Source organism: Coloeus monedula (assembly GCF_965178545.1).
Source record: "Coloeus monedula genome assembly, chromosome: 2".
Classification (NCBI taxonomy): domain Eukaryota; kingdom Metazoa; phylum Chordata; class Aves; order Passeriformes; family Corvidae; genus Coloeus; species Coloeus monedula.
In genome coordinates, this window is record NC_138782.1 from 85,581,072 (window position 1) to 85,603,229 (window position 22,158).

The 22,158-nt window shown below is 37.6% G+C and overlaps 1 protein-coding gene across 2 annotated transcripts in view; it reads left to right on the top strand.

Moving 5' to 3' along the window:
• Nucleotides 1–22,158, top strand: part of IBTK (inhibitor of Bruton tyrosine kinase) — a 57,167-nt gene that overhangs the window by 28,935 nt on the left and 6,074 nt on the right. Inside the window, exons 14-26 of one of the 2 annotated variants that reach the window (XM_082302972.1) lie at nt 562–644; nt 747–784; nt 2,303–2,396; nt 2,784–2,885; nt 3,630–3,747; nt 5,417–5,477; nt 6,178–6,305; nt 7,756–7,868; nt 8,485–8,633; nt 8,833–8,996; nt 10,142–10,234; nt 11,293–11,451; nt 16,439–16,591. In XM_082302972.1, the coding sequence (XP_082159098.1) occupies nt 562–644; nt 747–784; nt 2,303–2,396; nt 2,784–2,885; nt 3,630–3,747; nt 5,417–5,477; nt 6,178–6,305; nt 7,756–7,868; nt 8,485–8,633; nt 8,833–8,996; nt 10,142–10,234; nt 11,293–11,451; nt 16,439–16,591 (1,455 nt within the window). The remainder of the gene's footprint in view (nt 1–561; nt 645–746; nt 785–2,302; nt 2,397–2,783; nt 2,886–3,629; nt 3,748–5,416; nt 5,478–6,177; nt 6,306–7,755; nt 7,869–8,484; nt 8,634–8,832; nt 8,997–10,141; nt 10,235–11,292; nt 11,452–16,438; nt 16,592–22,158) is intronic. The other variant, XM_082302973.1, reaches the window with a different exon arrangement.

Consider the following 22,158-nt stretch of genomic DNA (forward strand, 5'->3'; position numbering starts at 1 on the left):
TAAGACTATATGGCTTGGAAATAAGCAAATGCATAGTGTGTTTTCTAATCTGCTTTTAGCAAAGTGATGGGGTTTTTTTAATTCCATTGATGTGGTCAAGTTACTTATACCCAAAATCTTGAATAGTCTATTTATATAATAAAAGCAACATTGCATGAAAGTAGCTTTTTCACAGAATTTGGGTTGCTTCATTCTTAAAATGCATCATCAAGGCCTATGGTACCTCCTGATATTGAAAAAATAGGTAACATAGACCATTTAAGATTGCCTAAAATTAGCCATAATTAATTTATTTAGCAGTTTTGAAACAGTAATTTGTTGTGTTTTGAAGGAAATATTTCAGATGGAATTTTTAAAGCTCAAATTTGGACAAAGAAATTCTCCCTGTAAAGTATTGTGCCTGTACTTTTAGGTTCATGTTCTGTGGTATTATTAAAGTTCAGGTGTGTTTTATTTCAAAGGATAAATCCTATCTTGCTAAAGGAAACATTTATTTGTAGAGTTTACAACTTACAGATCTTCTGAATAGTCACAGTTCTGATGCTATTGAATATCTTCTAGTTCATACCTCTGCGATGTGACCCTGAAATCTTTAGATGGAAAGGAATTCCCATGTCATAAGTGTGTACTTTGTGCAAGACTTGGTATGTGTGTGTATTTTTATATATATTTATATAACATAAGTTATATTGTCTTTTTTAACTGTCATTTTATTGCTTCTTGAACTGAAATGCCTTTCTTTACAGATTATTTTCACAGCATGTTAAGCAGCTCATGGATTGAGGTAAGTTTGCCAAAACCATGTGTGGTGGTATGGGGTTTTTTTTGCATCAAGTAAGTGATAGCTTTTCAGTTTTTCTTATAATAACATATCCTAAATACTAGGGAAAAGGAAGGGCCGGATTCTTGGATTCTGTTTGTAAGAAAAAAAACGCACAAGCCACATTTTTTGGTTACTCTATTCTAACTATTGAGATTGTATATTAAATAAGAGTAATAAATGTAATGCTGTATATGGGAGGAACTTACTGCTTTTCTTTTTGGGGTTTAGTTTGAACTAGTTAATGGATTTATAAAAACACTGACTGGACTGTTCTTATGGGATACTACTTTGGATGAATTTTCATTTTCTTTCTAAATACTCTGTTTAACTACCTGAGTACTATTGATAGTGTTTATGGAAAGAGACGAAGGTGTAAGTGGAGAAGCATTTTTCTGAGACTGAAAATTAAAGCAGTATGCAGGAGTTCCTCGAATTTCTTTGCTTTCTGGCAATCCATTAAGAACCTGGTGAAGTACTGGCAGTTCTGTTCTGCTGTAAAACAGAGCTTTACCTGTCCTCTAGGTTAACTGTGCTGCCTTTTCCTAAGTCATCCCTGAGAAAACATATTTGAAACACTGTGAGATATATTTATTTAAGGGGGTTTTTTTAAGTGTAGAGTGTCCATTACTGTAATGGATTTATGTATCAGTAGTATGTACTTCTTAAGTTACCTATTAATTTGTAAGTAAATCTAAATCAACCTAAACTAATAAGTAAATATTTTATGAAGCAAGGGCAATAGATGTTATATAAAATTCTTAATGTCTGTAAGAGGTTTTTAAACTTTAGAAAGAAAATGTGTCAATACCAGTAGTATGTTCTAAAGCAAAATAAATATTTTAGTATGAAGCTTTACTTGAGTGCCACCTGAAGTAAACCGAAGTTGTTAAGCAGTGATATTGCATAAACACAAATAGTGAGTGACAGTTACGTGGTTTAATGGCTAATGTTTGCTCTTATAAGGGCTTTACCCTAATGGTTAAGGTGGTTCTTCAAATGGAGGGCTCGATGAGGACCTTATTTTCAGAGGCATTAACAATAGTGACTACTTCAATATTATTGTTATTTGGGAACTTGTGATTTCTTTAGATCTTTCAACCTTGGAAGGAAAGCAATTCAGTACTTGCATGGAGGGTTCCTGTAGTTCTGCTTTTAGACAGTTGTGGGTAAAGGAATATAATCAAGGAGGATTGTTAGAGTAGATGACCAAAGTGCTCAAACATGAAACTGTTTCATGGGTATTTATTCAGAACAGATTTTAATTGCTCTGCTGCAATTGATTCTTAATTGAGAAACTTGGACAGATTTTGTACAAATGCTTAAGTAATTGTTTAACTTCAAAAATGTGACCCTCGATCTGAGTCATTTTCTTAATATAATTACTGTCTTAATTTTGTATTTTATTCCAAGTAGTCAGCTTCTTTTACTCTTTATTCTTTTCCTTTTCTTTTTTTTTTTTAATATACTTTGGCTATTTAGGCTACCTGTTCAGCTCTGGAAATGCCCATCCATTCTGACATACTACAGATAATTGTGGATTACCTGTATACAGATGAAGCTCTTGCCATAAAAGGTGCCATTAATATATTTTCAAGTGTAGCTCTTGCAATTTTTGTATTTTTAAAATAGAAATTCAAAACTTAATATGCTTGTGTTGAAGTTATATGTAAAAAATCAAAATTCTTGATTCTTGCTTCAGGGTTGGAGGTGATAGCAGTACCCTAGGCCTCGTTTTACCTATTCTTTAGTTTGTCAAACTGCAGTTTTCCTTTTCCTTCCTTCTGTTGCTTCAAAAAGTTGATGGTTGGTGCTCTTCTAAGCTCTTCCTTCTGCTGTTAAAACCCCATCTGAATTTGTGAAGCCGCTATAATTGCGCTTTGGTAAAAGCTCATTGAAGCTGTATATGTTACAGTTGCTTTTGATTTGCCCACAGTGTTTTACATGATGCTTTGTATTCCAGATTCTCAAAATGTGGAATTCATATGTAACGTTCTTGTGGTAGCAGACCAACTTCTGATATCCAGACTCAAAGAAATCTGTGAAGTAGCCATTGCAGAAAAACGTGAGTTCTTCCACTTGTAATTTAAAGGGTTAGAGATTAAAAAATGGTATTTTTAGATGTTCTTGCCTTTTGTGGCACAGAATTTGTGTATCTTCCTTTCAGCTGATTATGTTTTGATGTTCATTGCATGTCTGCTAGTAGTTACTTCTTTAGTCTGAGCAATATTCTAGGTTAGTATAATCTTCCATTCCTTATGCATCATCTTCAGCTCATGCTCTTTAATAAAAAAAAAGTAAAAAAAAAAAAAGAAATCTAACCACCCCCAGACCCCTATGAAACCTTTATTTCATTGAATTAAAGTTTCTTTTCTTTAAAATATGATTAAATGAATTCTCTTTCTATTTCTGTCCTTGTATTTAGTGTTCCCTCTCTCCTCTTTCACTCCACTTATTTTTTCTTTCTGGAACATTTGGAAGTTTAACAACTGTTTATGCTGTACTCGAAACTCACTATTTTTAAATTTATTTTTCCCTTTTATTTTGGTCTGCTGGGTTTTAATATTTTGACACTGATCTGTTTGTAGATAGAGCTTTTTAGTTCTGTGAAGCAGCCATTGCATACAAGCTGCTACAAAGTTACATGGAGTTTCCTATAGTTTAGGCCATTTGAGTGTTAGCATTTTTTCTAGGAATGGGCTAGTATATGATGTTTCAATAACTAGCTCATGCTGTACAATGTCTTAAAACAGCTGCTTGATACTACAGCCAATTATCTAATGTAGTGTGTTGTGTTTTGTTTCTGCAGTTACCTTAAAGAATGCTGCTGAGCTGTTGGAGTTCTCAGCAATGTATAATGCTGAACAGCTAAAATTGTCCTGCTTGCAGTTCATAGGACTCAATATGGCAGCTTTGCTTGAAGCAAGGTAAGCAGGAATGCAAATGTGTTCATGTATTAGTTGTAAAACTTAAATATCCCAAAAAAGCAAAAGGATTGGAAGAACTAATATGGACAGTTTAATTTTAAAATGCCACTGAATGCTGCTAGGTTAGAGGTAGGCTCATTTTTGCCAGTTAGGGAGAGAGAAACTAGTTAAATATCTGTACATACTGTACCAGTTCTATAGTACAAAACCATATGTTACAGTCTGGCATGAAGAGCCTCTCTTGAATTCAGTGGCTTTAACATTAGGCCTAGCCTTTTTCAGGGTTTTAAAAGTGTTTTTGAAGATGCATAAAACTGCTGGGGAGGGGGGAAGAGTTCCCACCTCCATTTGGAGGTTTTTTGGGGGGACATGGTGATTATTGTGTGGGTTTTTTGTTTGTTTTGGGATTGCTTGTTTGGGTGGGGGGTTTTTTTAAACATGGTTATTATGATACATATTTGATTCATTTTAAATAGGTTTATTCTATAGCTGCTGCCTTTTCTGAAGAGGATGGGCTTGCCATCTGGTAGTCTTTTTGCTTTAGTGTCTGCAGTGATTTCCACAGTGATTCCTCTAAAGTTCTGAGAAGCTGAAGGTGTGCTCTGGCCTTCCTTCTCTTGATGCTTTTGGACAGGCCTTCAGGTTGCTTCCTAAGTACATGTCACCTTCTCAGAGCAAACCTTATCAGCACTGATTGAAGTTCTTTTCTACCAAAACCTTAAAAAAAAAAAAAAGCACCAGAAAACCCAGCCAAAGAAAAAAAAAATCTCTATTGTTAGTTCTCTCTGTCCTTTTTGTCAGACTTCTTTTCACTTATAGAAGTTTTTAGAGATCTGAAACAGTTCAGAATGCCAGAATTTCATTGCCATGTCACTCAGTGGCTTCACTTGCATCACAGATACAAGTGAATTTCAAGCAATTTCCCTCTTCATATCTTTATAAAATACAAGCATTATAACCTTTGATTTTGGAGAGAAGAGTAAAAATCTAATAACATTGCCTTAAATATTACTTGGAATCTAGTTTTGTTTCATCTTAAGCCTAGAAAGAACATGCAACATTCTTACTGTGATTAAGACTGTATCTACAGTCTATCTAGCAGAAATTGCTAATATGAATTATCTTCTGTTAGTGTTGGGTAGAAAGACTTATAATTTGAGACACCTGAGACAGAACTTAGTCCTGACAGCTTTGTGTAAGGAGAACTGCTCACGTGGACAAGAGAGTTCTGTTGAGTCAAGTTTGTTGCTCTAGTATTATTTTTTGTCATAAATGTCTGTGTTGTGTGTTGTGTTTGAGTTTTATGGAGAATTTATATAGACTTGGAGTATTTAGATACATGTCAGGAAGACTTGACAGTATGCAGAAATAGGTAAAGCAATGACCAGTTCTTGGTAACTTAACTGTATAGGTCTGTATTAGTTGTGACCTTAGGTAAAGGTGGGTGGAAAGTTTGTGTATTTAATCTTGCCTTACAACAAAGGCATTGATTAGTTCATATTTTGTTCTCAGTGTCTTCCTTTAGAGTCTGACCACCATGAATAGGTGATAATATCTGTAGGTGAGATTCATCCAAAACGTTCATTTGAATTTTTCATTAATGTGATTTTTTTAATAAGCTGCTAAGATGAATTTGGTTTTTAAAAATAAAGATAATTTTTTTTTTTAGGACTCTGGATGTCTTAAGTGATGAAGTTGTGAAGGATCTTTCTGTTTATTACAGGAAAATGGTAAGTTGTACAACTTGAGTGTAAACTGATTAAGTGTAAAATGAGAATAGATGAGTGATAAACACATACCTGCAGAGTCTGTAGGTGACAGGCTAAGTGTGGAACATGTGACTCAAAAGACAAAGTTGGCTGCTGCTATTATCACTCTCAAGAAGCTCGTGTTTCGTTATTCGCGAGCTACTGCTGCAACAGTGTTGCGTCTTTTTAATTAATCAATTATACACATTAAACATATTAATATTCTGTAATTAACAATTGTTGCATGAAACAGCATAAGCAAAACCTGTGGAAAAGAGCATCCCATACTTAGAAGAAAGGAGAAGAAAGCTGAAAAGTTCAGGGTGATTGTATAGATGTTAAAATCAGTAAGAAGAATAATGCAAAAATTGACCTGTAATGCTAAAGGCTGAAAGCCAAGATACATTATAGTCCAGTATTCTTTAAGATGAATGTTTGCAAAATCTTGGAGCATTTTTTGACATAAGTTATAGATGGATGAAACATAGGCATTTTGAGTCTGTCACTTAAAATATTTCTCCTATTTTGCTTAAAGATATAACTTAAGTTTATAAGCTTGTTAAGTAATTAATTACCTGATCTGTGAAAGTGTTTTAAATGATGATTGATTTTGGTCCTCTTACATAAATTTGCTAGCATGCAGCTTAAGAGAAACTTAATGTAATGGCTTTTACAACTACAGATTCCAGCTATGGTCAGGAGAGTAATTACTCCGTATCCAGATGGACCTGACATAAGTTCTTTTGAGCCTGAAGATGGAGAGAACTTTGTCTTTTTAAGGGAAGAAATGAATACAGAACAAAATTCTCAGTAAGTATCTGGTTTTGCATCGATATGTTTATCTAGATGAACTGTGTGTGGTATTAATCCTCATTTGCATTGGTGCCTGGCTGCCTTTAAGTTCAGAATTGAAATATTAAGAAATGGAGCTTTCAAAGACCGTTCTCAGTTTCCTTAATATTTGAAAATGTTGAAAAACTGCAGCAGAGCACTTTCAATTTATAAGTAGCGTGTGAAGAAAGGTTGCAAAATAAGCATTCACAGCAATATTTGAGAGTTGTGCATGTAATGACAGTGTCTTTGTATGTGTGGGACTAACTGTGGAGTTCACTGAACTTCACTGAATTATGAGAAATCAAAAAAGAAAAAACATACTTGAATGTACTATAGGTCTGTTTGAAAAAATTGTGATAATCTACATTTCTTGATATTAACAGAATTGTGAAGTGAAATACAGAGCTTTGAAGTATGATAGGATGACTTGGTAAAAGACTTCCAAATAGTGGGATACAACATTCAGAAGAAACTTCACCTGCAGTATTGTGTATTGTTCTGAGCACTTGTGTCAGGAAAAGTTGCACTAAGTGAACTGGTATAGGTAAGAACTAGTAGATCAAGGGAACTGAGAGGCTATTTTGTATTAGACTTCAAGCTTTTCAGTGTTTTTCAAGGTTGGGTGGTAGCTGCTAGGGAATTGGGCAGTCCAAGGATTGAAAAATAACCACCCCAAGCACTGTAGGGTAGTGCTGCAGGAATGATTAAGTAGTTACATAGTAGTTACTTCACAAAAAGCAGCTTAGAAAGCTTTGAAATAGCACACTGTAGCTTCAATTCATGTAATTCTGAATTTCTAGTAGTGTTGTTAAAATGAAAGATGCCTTTTTTCTGATTTTACTCTTCCTAATAGCATATATAGGATCACATGACATTTGGGTAACATCACCCTATATGTGCTTTATTGTAAAATTAGTAGTATCACAACGGCAGTGTTCATGTTGGGGGAAAATGAGACCAACTCTGACATTTATTGAACTTTGGTAATTTAGGAGAAGTAAAGAGAGAAAAAAAGTGGAGACTTATCTGTAATTTGCTTTATGTCAGTTGCTGCGATGTGTAGCAGGTTTAATCTGACCTAGGTGGCAGTGCCAGCCTATGCAGCAGCTGCATCTTCCACTGTCTCAGCAGAAGTCTGTGTGCAATATAATAGTCCAGAGACTAGATCTAGATTGGAAAGAGTTTTTTTCTTTTCCTCCTGGATTCTTCTTTCCCCCAAAATCATTTATGAAATGGTTGTGCCAGTGCATAAGCAGAGCAGGAGCAAGCAGCTAGTGCCAGCTGGTGAGATCAGCTACTACTGCTGAAGTATAACTGCTGCTGCTGACTGAAAAACGTGGCATTGACATGGGTAGTTCTGAAGCTCAGTTTCTTTGGCTTTAATGCATTTGGGGGTTTTTTTGTTGTTTTTTTTTTTTCCTGTTAGGGAAGCCCTTTTCAAAAAAGCAAAAACTAAGGCAAAAAAGAAGCCACGAAAACGGTCTGACAGCTCTGGAGGATATAATCTATCAGATGTTATTCAGAGTCCAGCCTCTACAGGTCAGTGGGAAAGAGATTCCTTTCAGGTATAAAATCAGAACATAAAGTGTAATATGCAATGCAATGCAATTTCTGTGTTTCCAGAAGGAAATATTACAAAGATTATTTCTTTTCTAGTGAACACTATAGTTGAATTTAAATAGTGAATTCTTAAGATTAAGAGTTTTTTTTAAAGGATGTTTGTCATAGGAAGTTTCTGCCCAAAGTTGACATGAAAGTATGCATTTTATCAAATAAAGATAATGGACATTTTCTCGAGTGGTTTTAGTAAGTGGAAAATTTCTATTAATGCATTGTGGGTTTTTTTTTTTTTTTCTGGAATATAAAGAATAAATTAGCCACTATTTATTGAAAAGATGGTAGAAGGCTTTAAAGAAAAAGTGGTTTTATTTGTATATTGTAAGATAGGAAGAAAACTGGAAGTAATATTATTTGAAAAAAAGATTTAAGATGGTCTAAAATTTGCCTATACTTATTACAGTCTAATATTCTGGACTGGGTAAACTTCTGGTTGTTTTATATTCATCATATGGAATGAATAATTTTTGTGTTTGTTAAGCATTGTTTAGTCTGGCTCTCATGATTTAATAGTTCTACTCTCTTTTCTTATTTCTAGGCTCAGTAAAACTGGATAAAGCTAACTCAATAGAATCACTTCCAGAACTCTTAACATCTGACTCTGAAGGTAGTTACGCAGGATTGGGTAGTCCCAGAGACTTGCAGTCCCCTGACTTCACAAAAGGATTTCTTCCCGAGAGGACTGAGGTTTGATTTCTTCTTAGCAATTTTTTTGTTTGTGTTTATCTAGTCCATCAAAAGCAGAGTTTGTATTTTAGAGTCTTTCTGTGAAGCTGTTGTACTTACGATGGAGTAGACAACTTTAGGGAGTTACTGTTTATTTGATTAAGGAAATAAAAATTAGTGTTTGTAGCATTTATTCAACAATTTTCTGCCTGATTTTTAGATGAAGGACAAAGTATGCAGTCAGAGTATGAAACCCACTCAACCTAACAAGGAGATGAAGTCATACAAGGGAGCATCAGTATTGACGCAGTCTGTTCCACAGTCCATTCCCAGTGCCAGACACAACTCTGCAAGCTCTCCCAATTGGGTAGCAACCAGTTTCAGGTGCAGTAATACTTAAAATCACTGTTCTACACTTGGTAGTGAAAGCTAATAATGTTCTATTCAGACTAAAAAGCCATCTGCTCTTCAAAATGATCGTACATTACTTGACGTGTGAACTCACAATTTTGCTAATTTAATAAAAGGGGTACATATTGTAATTATTCATTGAGAAAAGCAATGCTCTATATATTATTCTTTTTTTTTTATTGCTACTAGTCTGTAGTTCTAATACCTGTTTTTAGAACACCTGCTTGGTTAATACTTTGTAAAATACTTGAGAGTTTTTTGTAGAATCAGACCATGCTTGAAGCCATTAGAAGCTCCATTGTACTTTGAGATTTTTTTAGACCTTTAGACTTAAACGGCTGTAAAAATCAACACCACAGGTTTAACTAGTACATTAATAAAAAAATGGAGTATTATTTTTTATCTGTAGGGAGAAATGGAGAAGTGCTGCTTATAGTTTATTTCAATGCCTGTCCTTGAATCAAGTTGTAACACATCTTAGTTTACAGATATCTTTAAGTACACACAGTTTAATTTATAGTTTTATGTAGAGCTTGGGAATGTCTAGATTTAATTCATGCTCATTTCTGTGGAAGTTTAAAATTAGGTCATTTACGGAAAAGAGACTGATTCCTGCATTTTGAGAATGTTACTGATGTTTATGTAGTGCTCTGACTGCAAAAACTGTTCTGTTTATCATGTGAAATAATTTTAATACTGTTCTTCAAAGAGAGATCTAATTCGGCCTTTAGGACAGAGCTGCGAGGAGTGCCTCTTTAACTTAGCATGAGCATTTGACTACTAAATAAGTATCCTTATTTAGCTATCTAATTTTTTTGAAGTAATCATAGTTTTAGGTATCTAATTCTTTTAAAGTAATCATAGTTCACATCTTTTTGTTTCATAGTGTAATGAGTCTTGAAAGTATTTTTATAGTGTGCTCTTAAGTATGTATATATTTATAAAAGTTTTGTCAGAAACATTTTATTTGAGGTTTGCCATAATTGAGGAAACAGACATAAATTATACAACCAGTTACCAGTCTTATGTATGATTTAGAGGATTTCAGTGAAGGCTGGAACTGTGGAATGTGAGTGAAAATCAGTGCCTTGCAAGGTAACTTTTTATTTTTCATTTAGCCCTGCCAGCCCTCCTGCTATGGATCTGAGAACCATCATGGAAATTGAAGAAAATATGCAAAGATGTGGAACCATGCCAAAGGCAAATTCAGGGTTGGTAAAAAACCAAAATCTATAAAAAAAAGTGTGATAGGCTAGGTTGTTATGAATTTACTTAGTGGTTTAGGCCATTCAGAGTTTAAAAAAAGCAGGAGAAAAGTTGTCCTATTTGGTTTTGAACAGCTTTGTTTACTTCAGTTCATTATGTTGTTTTTCTTTGAGCATACAAAATGTATCCCTTTATTTTACTCTAGCCTAGTTTTGTCAACTACTGCAAAAGAGCAAGTGAGCTAGTATCTTAAATAACTGGCCTGCTCTGCTGAGCCTTTCTATTTCCAACCAGAAAGAATTAATTCTTGTCTCACATTCTCTGTCATCTCCCAGCACCTGTGTCTTGATGTTGACAATTCTTCAGACAGAAGCAGGGATGGTCCCTTCTTGTAGAAGCATCCCAAAAGACTCAGGAAGATAAATATGCTTTCTTATGAGGCAGTGTATTAAACCTAGTATTTTTTAAGTGGTGATATATAGAAGAGAACTGGAGGTGACTCTCATGACCTTTGAGGTCTGGCATTCTTTAAAAGGATGGTTAGGAAAGTACTCATGGAACCTAGTAAAAGCTTGCTTGCTAGATAAATTCAGAAGCTGTAAACAAAACAGCCAGGACTGAAGAATCCAAATAGTGTAGAAAAGAAAAATTATTACAAATAGAAGAAATGGCTGTATGTTGTTGTATACATTTTTTTATGTATGAATATTTTGGGTTTAAGGGAGCTAAGCTTGACAGTCTAAAAAATCACAAGGTTAGAAAATAGTCTTCCTCTGATGGTAGTCCTCTTTTGGAGACTTGATTCCTACTCTGCATGTTCTCATTTACAGATATCAATGTGAAGAATACTTCTATGATGCTTTTCTTTCTGTCGCGCTTGATATTAATTGATCTTCTTTTTGCTTCCCAGCCATCTGAGCCCTCCCCTCCTTGCCTTTTGGCACTCTAAACAAAGTATTTTGGCCTAAGAAAGAAGTATTTCTCAGTTTAATTTGCAGGATTAAAGATGAGTGATCTCAAAGGACAATGATCTTACATCTTTTTTTGCAATGTCCATTGACAGCAGAATGGTGTCTCATGGAATCAAGCTTTCTCAGAAGCAAAGGAAAATGATTGCCCTGGCAGCAAAAGATAATGGATCAGTAGCTAGCAGCCCAGAGCCTACCACTCTAGTAACGACACCACCTCCACCTACGAAAGTTGCGAAACTAGGGAATGCATGGTATGTTATAAACCAAATATAAATTATTTTTCTTTGGAGGGTTATTAGATTGAATAGGCAGACTGAACTATTTGTATCTACATTTAGAAGTAATCTAGAAATTCAAAGCAGGTAGGGAAATGCAGTGGTTGCAGTTTAACAGTTCTTTGAAATTTTGCTCTGAGTCAGAAGACTGCATCCCATCTGGTGCTTTCCTGTGTACAATGTCATATTTGCAGATGGGGCCCACGTAAATCATAGAAGAAGCAGCTTGAGAACAAGCTCTGAAACTTAGTCAGGAAGCGGTTATTGGAAACCATTATGAATAGTGTTTTTTCCTCTGTCAAAAACATAAAGAAAAATGTTAGCCCTTCCTGGGGGAAAGTCTGGAATGACTTTGGACTAGAGCAGAATTGACCAAAATTAGAGATGACAAAGTTATCTTGGTGTCTCAGAGATGGAGGAAGCATTGTATGCTTCTAAAAATTTTTATGATGGAAGGATGCATAGGGGTTTAAAATGAGTTTGAATGCTGATTACACACAATTTAAGAGTTTGAGTTAATATCATGGTATTGAATACAAAAATAGTTTATTATCTGTTCAGTGAACTAGATTTATAACAAATGTAATAAGGTGCTAGCCCAAGTCATGCTTTGTTCTTCACTTTTACTGTTGGTATTGGATAAAAGCATAAACCAAAAATGTAAGTTTACAGCTATGTAAATTTAACGGGTTTAATTATTACATGATGAATACCTATTTGCATGCTCTAAGTGTGAAGTAAATGTTGGCCATTTCTCCAGTTTTCCCTATTCAAGAAGGTCTAGACTTTTATTGCAGTTAACTTTTGTACTGTTACCCTAGAAGAACTGTCAGTCTCATCTCTCTCTAGCTTACTTGGTTGTACCTCAGTGGGCAAAGGTTTTACCTGTCACAGCCACTTTTAAGATAATCTGTCTTTTCAATTTATTTTCATCCATGTACACCTAATACTAAAATTTAGGGTCTCATTTACTCCCCCAATCCCTTAAATTTATTCTTATATAATATTAGGCAAAGCCCACAACTTTATTTTAAAGAGGAAATACAATGAGTTGGCTTGCACTTAAGGATTCAGACTTCCTGATCTCTGAACTATAGTTGAGACCTTGACACAGGGAGAAACAAGGTTTGCAAGATTCATCTTCTGAAGTCTAGTGAGTGGATGAATCTGTATCCTTAAAACTGGTCCTCTCTAGTGCTTTGAAGAACATGGTACCTGCTTTACACAGGTGATTCTGCAGGGCAAGCAGCACATTAGTTATTTGCCTTAGCTAATGGAGATGTCACAGGGCTGCTACAGTTCTGAGGCTTAACATTTGCTAGGAGAAACTGATGGTTGAATCACATGTTGATGAGCACAGCAAACACGGAGTTATTCTATCCTTTATTATATTAAAAAAAATAATACTCCACCCACTGTTCTTAATCTTACTACTAATGTTGTAATTGTCCATAAAGACGATGAAATATAAAAATTCTAAAAAATAAAAACAAAATTGTTACAGAAATAAAGTGAGGGTGAAGGAGAATCTCTGTCCTTCTATCAGGTGTAGTGACAAAGTATGGAGGAAATCCTGAGGCACATGATGGCTTCTTTGCTCCAGTCTTTTACAGTAAGATCAGTCATTCTCCAGGTACCCAGCCCCATGGGCTGGAATGAAGCCCCCATAGGGGGGCATCCAAGGGGAAATGGTCAGTGATGTGCTACACCACTTAAACACTCACAAGTCCATGGAGCTGGATGGGATTGACCCAAGGGTACTGAGGGAGCTGGTGAAGGTGATCACTGAGACACTTTAAATCATACTAGCAGCCCTGGTCAAATGGAGAGGGCCCAGGTGAGTGGAATTGAGCCAATATGACACCCATCTAAAGGACTGGAAGGAGAATGTGGGGAACTACAGGCCTGTCAGCCTCACCTCAGCTCCAGGGAGGCTCATGGAGCAGATCATCCTTGGTGCTATAACATGGCATGTGCAGAACAACCAGTTGGTCAGGTCCAGGCAGCGTAGCTTTAAGAAAAGCAGGTCCTGCTGGAATAGTTTGACTTATTCATACTATTCATGTACTCTCTGATAGATAATTCTTTATCTGATAGATAATTCTTTCTTTTTAATTCAGTTGGGTGTTACTTAAACTACAGACTGCCTATGGATTGTTCCTTGCTTTTAAAAAGCAAATAAGGACTGATTTTTGAATATCCCTAGATAAATGTCTCCAAAAAATATATTGTGCTCTTAAGGTTCTGATTAAACAGTTTTTGGAAGGAGCTGGGCCTACTGTGTTACACAAACCATTTTAGGTGGAAAGGCTAGGGTGTATTTCAGGAGGATGGAATCCAATCTAATGCTCATGTGGTCACCATGCGTGATTCCACACGTTCCTCTCCTGCGTTCCTCTGGCTGCCAATCTGGAAAATGCCGGTAGCTCAAGAGTTCAAGCAAAGAACCAGTGGGAACTGTATGAATTTTTAAAATTAGGCCTAGCTGCTGGAAGAGAGCATTTATTGAATAAACTTTATGCTGCTTTAGGCAAGCCATCAATTATTTGATTGCCCCTGCTAGTTGTTCAAAGTATTTTTGTGTGTAAGGTAGAATAGTTGTGTTACTCATCTATTCTAATATTATATTTGCAGAGTTAGTCTGTAAATTCACAGTGGACTATTAAGTGCATTTGGCAGTCAATTGAGCTTTCCACACATGCAAAATAGTCAAAGCCATAGAACTTGTGTTCCAGTGAAATCAGATATTCAACTTGGATGTGCAGTAGGTGCACTTGCCAGAAGGGTGTGGGACCTTCTGGCTCTTTTTTTTTGGTTGACTGAAAGACAGAGTCTGTTGTACACAATGCCCTACCTTTTCCACCAAGAGAAACCTCCAGTTTCATAGTTTTTGGGGAAACTGAACCTATGTTTCCTCCTTTGAGCAAAAGTGAAAATTAGAAGGGAAAAATAAAATATCACATTGGTAATACTTTGAAAGAATGCCAAAAGTTAACTGCATGTTGACTTCATTAGTTCTCCAAACCTACTTTGATCAAGGGAGTTGGAGTGTTGCCATTTTGGGCCCTTTTTACGCTCAGGAGACAGTCTATGGCTTTTCAAGACTAGAGGCATGAAGAAATTTGAAGTGTCTGTTGAGAATTAACAATTGTGTATCTTAATGTCTAGGCTGTCAGTTTGATGGTATTCCAGCTTATACTTAACATCAGGAGGTGTTTTGGAACTTCATGCTTTGATGGTTTGCAGTTATAGCTTAGAGAAATTTAGTTATATTCCACTTTATAAAAAAAGTTTAAATTAGTTTTTCTAATTTTGCAAATTAGATAAAAATGACAGTGTATCAGACAGGACAAGCTGAAATTTAGAGCTGTTAACATGTTAGGAAAATTTTGTACCAGTTTTCAGACAAACCATTTTAAGCCACAAATAATTGATTTGGATAGGTTCACAAACTGGGAATGACAAAGCAGATTTTTTTGCAGATGTTGTTTTGGAGTTTGTGGGTTGGATTTTGGTTTATTTTTGATTCTCTGTTGCAAGTGGATCTGATTGCAGTACAGAATTTTCATGGAAATGAGTAGGCTACTTAAAACGTTACTAGCAGGAGAAGTTTCTATGACAGCAGATCCCATGGACTGTTTGCCTACTTGGTGTAGTAGGTTTGGGGAAGGTCTGGTCAGACAATTGCCTGAACTTCTGTGTGCCAGCTGATGGTTGAAATAGAAGATGTGCAAAATGACTCTGAGCCCCTGTATCTGGAGGTTCCCATTCTACTTTCTATGTCTTCTGTGCTGCTTGTCCAATATTTAAATAAAAAAAAAAAGATCCAAACTGAAGCCAGGGTGGTCTAACATCAGACATCATACATAGGTTTCAGATGGTTTTGTTGTAACATTTCAGATAAAATGTTGCACTTTAAAAACTCCTTCATATTTGTTGTCTTAAATTGTGTCCCACCTAGATGTAGTTTGAAAGTCTTTGACTTCAGATCCTGCTCTTCTTATGGCAGCTGCACAATTGGCATTGTATAAAGAGCTTGTTTTACTTCAGTAGTGTTTATTGATGGTCTCTTGTTTCCTTGGGTAGATAATAAGCAGAGCTGTTCTTTCAGAATGTATTTTGTGCATTTTGCAATAAATGGGTCTGCTATGCTTAGTAAGGTTAAATGTAAGCAAATATATGAAGAATTAAATCCAAAGCCTTGATGGGTAAAAGGAGGACTAGTGGTAACTGCCTTGAATTCTGAAAATAAAAAGGCTTTGAGTTTGGAAAGTGTTCATAATACCTAAGATGCTAAATTGCTATGTTTTCATAATGGTTTATTTTTGAAAGATAATATGCAGGCTCTAATTCAGTAACTTATGCTTGGACAAGTAAAAGAAAATGAAGGATATCAGTTTTATTGAACTTCAGTGTGGATTAAGGGATTTTAGAGCCTCCAGCAGGTATGAGTAACTCATTCAGTATCTTGGGAAGAAAAGATCAGCTATACTTGACTTTCATTATGGTAAACTGCCAGTATTAGATCGACAGTACCTGGAGCATTGTGTGATTTATGAAAATACTTTTCAAGGACTAATACTATTAGAAAAGGTACAGCTTGTCTAAGACAAGACATCTATGAAAAAAATTTCTTTTTAAGAGGATGAGGTGGGGGGAATAGGTGGAAGGATGGGGTTTTGGGTTTGATTTCTTTTTTTCAGTTCTAATGAAATTTCAAAACTACTGGCTTCCTCTGTTCTCATAGATTTTTTTTTTTCTATTCTTTACCTATATGACCCAGAATTACTTATTTTAGCAAATAGGGTCTAGCAGGATAATGGTGGTATACAAAACCTAAGCAATGATGTATTTTTAGTAAGTAGAAAGGCCTCTTTGCTATCTGAATCATGGAATAATACGGAGTCTTGAAAAGTGCAAGTACAAAGTGCATTGGTTTTGTTTCATTTTTGTTTTTAAAAAGGTCATCTTCATTACATTCTGCCTTGCCAAAGTCATTCCGTGACCTTGTAATGGAAGAAGAAAAATGTATGAGTGTGAATAATTCACCTGGTACTGGTATTAAAAGATGTGGATATAAAGGATCTGAGGAGTCATCAGTCCGAAACACCGCAAGGTAAGAATACATTTTTTTTCTAGTTGGTCAGCCATTATACAAGAAGCGCGATGACCTGCTAAATTCTGCTGAAATAAGAAAGAATAAAATTGTCATTTAAAAAAGATTCCTGTAAGCATTCTTCTGATGATTCTCTTAATAACATTTTATGAATGAAATACTTCTAAGAATAGTGTTGTGGTTTGACACTGGCCCAGCACCAGGTACCCACCAGAGCCACTCACTGACCCTCCCCTGCCACAGCTGGGCAGAGGAGGGAAAAAGAAAAAAAAATTCATGAACGCTTCATGAGTGAGACAAGAACCGGGAAACAACAAGGGTGAAACAGGCTCAGCTTAAGTTGTGAAGTGAATTTATTGCTAACAGAATCAGAGGAGCATAATGAGAAGTAAAATAAGCCCTTAGAACACCTTCCCCCCCCAGCCCCTCCCTCCTTCCCACCGACAGCGCAGGGAGACACGGCCTGGGGGTTTGGTCAGTCCATCCCCGAGATTTCCTCCCGCTGCTCCGGGACAGGAGTCTTCCCCTGTGAGGCCGTGGGTCCCTCCCACGGGAGACAGTTCTCCTGAACTTCCCCGGCGTGGGCCCGCTCTCAGGAGCAGCAGCCCCACCGCCCCTGCTGCAGCGTGAGCCCCTCCCACGGGCCCACAGCCCTCCCAAACTGCTGCGCCGGGGCTCTCTCTTCCCACGGGGTGCAGCCCTCCAAGGACAGGCTGCTCCAGCCTGGAAGCAGGGCCCTCTCTCTCCAGCGGGTCTCCCACGGGATCACAGCCTCCTCCAGGCATCCACCCGCTCCGGCACGGGCACCTCCCCCACGGGCTGCGGGTGGATCTCTGCATCCCCCGTGGATCCCCACGGGCTGCGGGGGCACAGCGGCTTCACCATGGGCTGCACCACGGCCTGCAGAGGAACCTCAGCTCTGGCACCCGGAGCACCTCCTGCCCCTCCTTCTTCACTGACCTCGGTGTCTCCATGTTGTTTTCCCTCACATGTTCTCACCTCCTCCTCTTCTCTGGCTAGAACTCAAAATCTTGTGACTTTGTTTTGATTTTCTTCTTAAATATGTCATCACAGAGGCGTTACCAACCTCTCTCATTGGCCCAGTTTTGGCCAGCAGCATGTCCATCTACAGAGCCATCAGCCACTGACCCTGCCGGGCATGGTGGGAAGCTTCCAGCAGCTTCCTCACAGGAGCCATCTCAGTGGCTCCCTGCTACCCAAAACCAGGCTGTGCCAAACCAGTACATGAATAGGAAGCTTAAAGACTGTGTTTCAGGTTCAAAGTGTTTGTATCCATATAGATGGATGTGTGCGTGTGTGTGTGTATATATATATATATATATGTATAAAACTTCAGGCTCCAAACAAAATATGTCTGTATGTTTGCATATGTATGTATATATAAAATGATAAAACGGTATTTTCTAACCTCTGTAGAAATTAGGTATTTATGAGCATTCAGATATGGCATTCATGAAACATTTTGCTAAGGAGTATTTGTTTGTAACCACAGAGTAGATTAAAATCAGTTTATTCAAACACAGTTCTGGCATTTCCTCGTCTAAGTTGTCTTATAAGATGACTTTAATTGTTTAGGTGCAGTTTTTAATGGATTAAGAGGGGTTATAGAAACATTGATGTGCTGGTTATCTCTGTGTATTATAATTACTGTGGGACTGCAGTTCTAAGGACAAAAATAAGGCATGTGTGAATTATATCTCTAGTTATTAGACAATATCGCTCTTTGGTCAAAACGTTTTAGCATCCTCTTGCTACCTCCAATAAAATCGCTGTTTTGGGTTAAAAAAACTGGCTAAGGTGAGGAAAGAAATCTCAGCCTTATTCCTGAAGGTCTGTATGTCTGAGCTGCCCACCCACCTGCATCTCTTCCCCCTATCATCAGTAACTTTGAACGTTAGCCATTTCAAATATATTTACAAAACAGAGAGCCTGAAAATCTTACAGAGTTTCCCACCTACTATCTGGAAGCACTGCAGGCCAGCTGACCCACAGTTTTAGGGAAGCCAAGTGTGACAGCAGGACTGGCTGGGTGTGCCAGAGGGAGGTGAGCAGGGCAGGCTCTGTGACAGAAACCAGGATGAGCCACAGTCTGAGCACAGACAGGTGCATTGGGATCAGGCAAGGTTGACATCAAACCTGCAAGTCAAGTCAGGCTCAGGAGCAGCAAAGCTGGGCTTGGCCATAGCTGCAGCATAGCTCAAGAAAGGCCTGACAGACTGAGCTTAAATGTAGCTCTTGAGTAAAGAGGGGGAGCTTCTGTAATCTTTCACACTACTCTTCTTACAACTCAACTTTAGAGCAGCCTGACTCAAGTTTACACAGCTGTGCTGAGGGAGAAGTTTGCAGAGCTGTTGGTGCACAGGGAGCTGTGTCCTTATCTGGCTGTTTTTCTTATGAACTCCTGTTCCCTTCTCCTCCAATAACTGACTCCTCTGTGGGGAGAAGGAGGTTCTGCTGGGCCTTGCTTTTGGTTGTTCAGCTTGTACAAAAACTGGTGTTTCCGTAGGACAGAAGTAGTACATGTTTTGCTGCTAGATAAAAAACAAAATGATGGTAGAAATGTAGGAACATTATGTGTGGGATAGTGTCTGAGGAGAGAGGTAGGAGGCATTTGGAGTGTATGTGATGGGGAGGCATTCTTCAGGAACAGAGTGATAGAGCTGAAGTTACTGTAGTGAGTGGAGGTGTGGGGACATGAAACAAATCTGCAGAGGAACAGGTATTGTTCATTTTGTTGCTAGCACAATAATAAAACTTTGCATCATATGTGAGATGCCAAGGGCTGGTGATAAGAGAATTTGCACTGGATGCTATTCTTAGCTTTGTCACAACAACTCTGTAATCTTCATAAAGTAATTTCTTTTCCTTTTGCATTGCTCTGTCTCGTCTGCGCAATCTGGCCAGTCTGCACGCTCTCAAAGTGGATTATTTGAGCTGAATCTGAGTCTAATACATTAACTGTCTGAAGATGATACATTAAGCTAGTGGAAGCCTAGTAGGTGGCTAAATTGACTACCATGACTTTGAAAAGAAGGCCCCCTCTAAAGCTATTTCAGGTTGTTTTTGAATTGTGTCTGAAGATGCATATTTCTGTCTATTAGGTGTAAAGAGCCTAGGTGACTAGTTCCTCCATCCAAAACTTAGGAGTTGAGTTTCTAGTTTGATGTAATTTAATTCTGTGACTGTACAGTTCTGTCACAGTGGGCTCTGATTTTTACCTGTGGCATTCAAGGGCTATTTCTGTGAAGATTGATTATCCACACCCTTACCCCTTCCCTTTTAAGGGAAGGAAATTACACAAGCTTTGAGTGTAAGCAATCCTCACCTGTTGATGTCAGACTTGGTGATGGGACCCTGAAAATAGTTGCATGGCTTAATGTTCCTGCTTTGTCTTTCTCCTTTGTATAAACTGTGCACTAATTAAACTGACAATTTTCTTAGGTCTCTGGATGAGGGTATTTTGGATGGTGATGTAAGCATTCTTCTATGTACTGTCACCTTCTTTTGCAGTACAGAATTTTTTCTTAGGTAAACCATGTCATGAATTGTGGTGATTTGAACTGCATTTAATCCAAAGGCAGATCATCCCAAGAGCTGGGGTACATGGATGTGGCTGTGTTGTTTCCAGGGGCACCTCAGCCTTGGGAGTTACATTATGCATGTGTAGCTCATAGTCCAAGCTAAAAACATAGGCCTGACATGACTTAACTTAGTTGTGGCAGCCTGAGTTGTCTTCACTGTGTTACTCCAGGGAGCAGTGAAGAGTCTTAGTGGAAACAAATATTTGTGGCTTCGTGTGGGAATGGCCTAGTTCTGTCATGGCTAATAATGAGCTAATAATTAGCATATGACTCAAATGGTATAGCAAAACCCAGGAGGTTCTGCAGGAGACCAGGCTTTGTGTTCTTTTTCTGAGAGCACTTATTAGATCAGGGAGGCACCAAACCTGACCTGACTTCTCATGAACAAATACTCAAGAAACACTAGGGAGCTGAGGGCTGGGACATTTTGGTGGCTGCACAAGAGCCATGGCAAGTTCAGCCAACTGAGTTAATCAGGTTGGTTCAGTACTGATGATACTTGGCTGGTTTATTTCCATGCAGAACCATTTATGTCTCTCCATCAGTCTTAATTTCCAAGACTTCCAAGTTTCCAAGTTCTATATTTTTGAGGCTTTTTTCCCATTTTTCTGTATATGTTAGCTTCACATTTCCTGTGTATTCCATTTCTCCTAGTCATTTTGATGCCAGCTGAGGAATTAATTTAGCATGTTGAAATATCTGCAGTTGATTTAATATCTGGAATGAGTGTCTTGTTAGCAAGAAACACAGATGTACATATGTACAAACAGCTTCAAAATACCTGGACTGCTTCCTACATTTTAAAGCCCCATTGGCTTTAAATGAGGGAGATGATACAGGTATTTACTTATCTTTTAATTGATCACTAGAGTATGTGTGATGCTGGAGCTATTAATTCCAGTTTTGGGAAATTACTGTTGAGGTGATTTTTTTGGTTGCTGTTTGGGCTTTTTGACTTGTTTGTATAGAATGCATTGGGCTTGTTAATGTAACAATCCAGTTCGGTTCATTTATAGTAGTGCTGTAAGTTCTTTGGATTGGGAGTGGAAAGAAGAGTGTAGCTGTCAAATCAGTTATTGTCAAATGGGCTACAAGGTGAGTATTATTAAAGCAGGTGGAAAAAGAGAGAAAATTGAGTGATAATATCAGTATAAAAGCACAGAGGTCTGCCTTCATCTCCTCTTCTTCCTTTTCTTTGGTTCTTTTCTGCTTTTTAATGTTGTTATCTATAAGTGCAGTAAAAGCTGGAAGCTAATTTATCATAGAATGGTTTGGGTTGGAAGGGACCTTAAAGATCATCTTGTTCCAATCCTCCTGCCGGGGCAGGGGCCCCTCCCTCAGAGCTCCATCCAGCCTAGCCTTGAACACTTGCAGGGATGGGGCATCCATAGCTTCCCTGAGCCTGTGCCTCACCACCTTCACAGTGAAGAAGTTCCTCCTAATATCTAATCTAAACCTGCTCTTTTTCAGTTTGTAACCTTGTCCTGTCATTACATGTGCTTGTAAAAAGTCCCCCTCCATCTTTCTTGCAGGTTCCCTTCATGTATTGGAAGGCAACCATTAAGTCACTCTGAAGCCTTCTCTTTTCAAGGTTGAACAAACCCAATTCTCTCAGCTTTTCCCTGGATGGAGTGGTGCTTCATACCTCTAATGATCTTGGTGGCCTACTCTGGACTTGCTCTAAGGTCCATGTCTTTTTTTGTGCTGAGGACCCCAGAGCTGGATGCAGCTAAAAAGTAGTGCCCTGCTTTGAAATCACAGAATAATTTTGATTCTGTAGTTTATCCTCCCACTAAAAGTAAGTCAAACTAGATCATGTTATTCAGGACCTGGTCTAGTTGAGTTGTGACTGCTTCCAAGTGTGAAGATACCACAAATGTTTTGGGCAACATGTTTCAGTGGATAATCATCTCCATATGGGATTTTTATTTTTCCTTTTATCTATCTGGGATTTACTATTTTGCC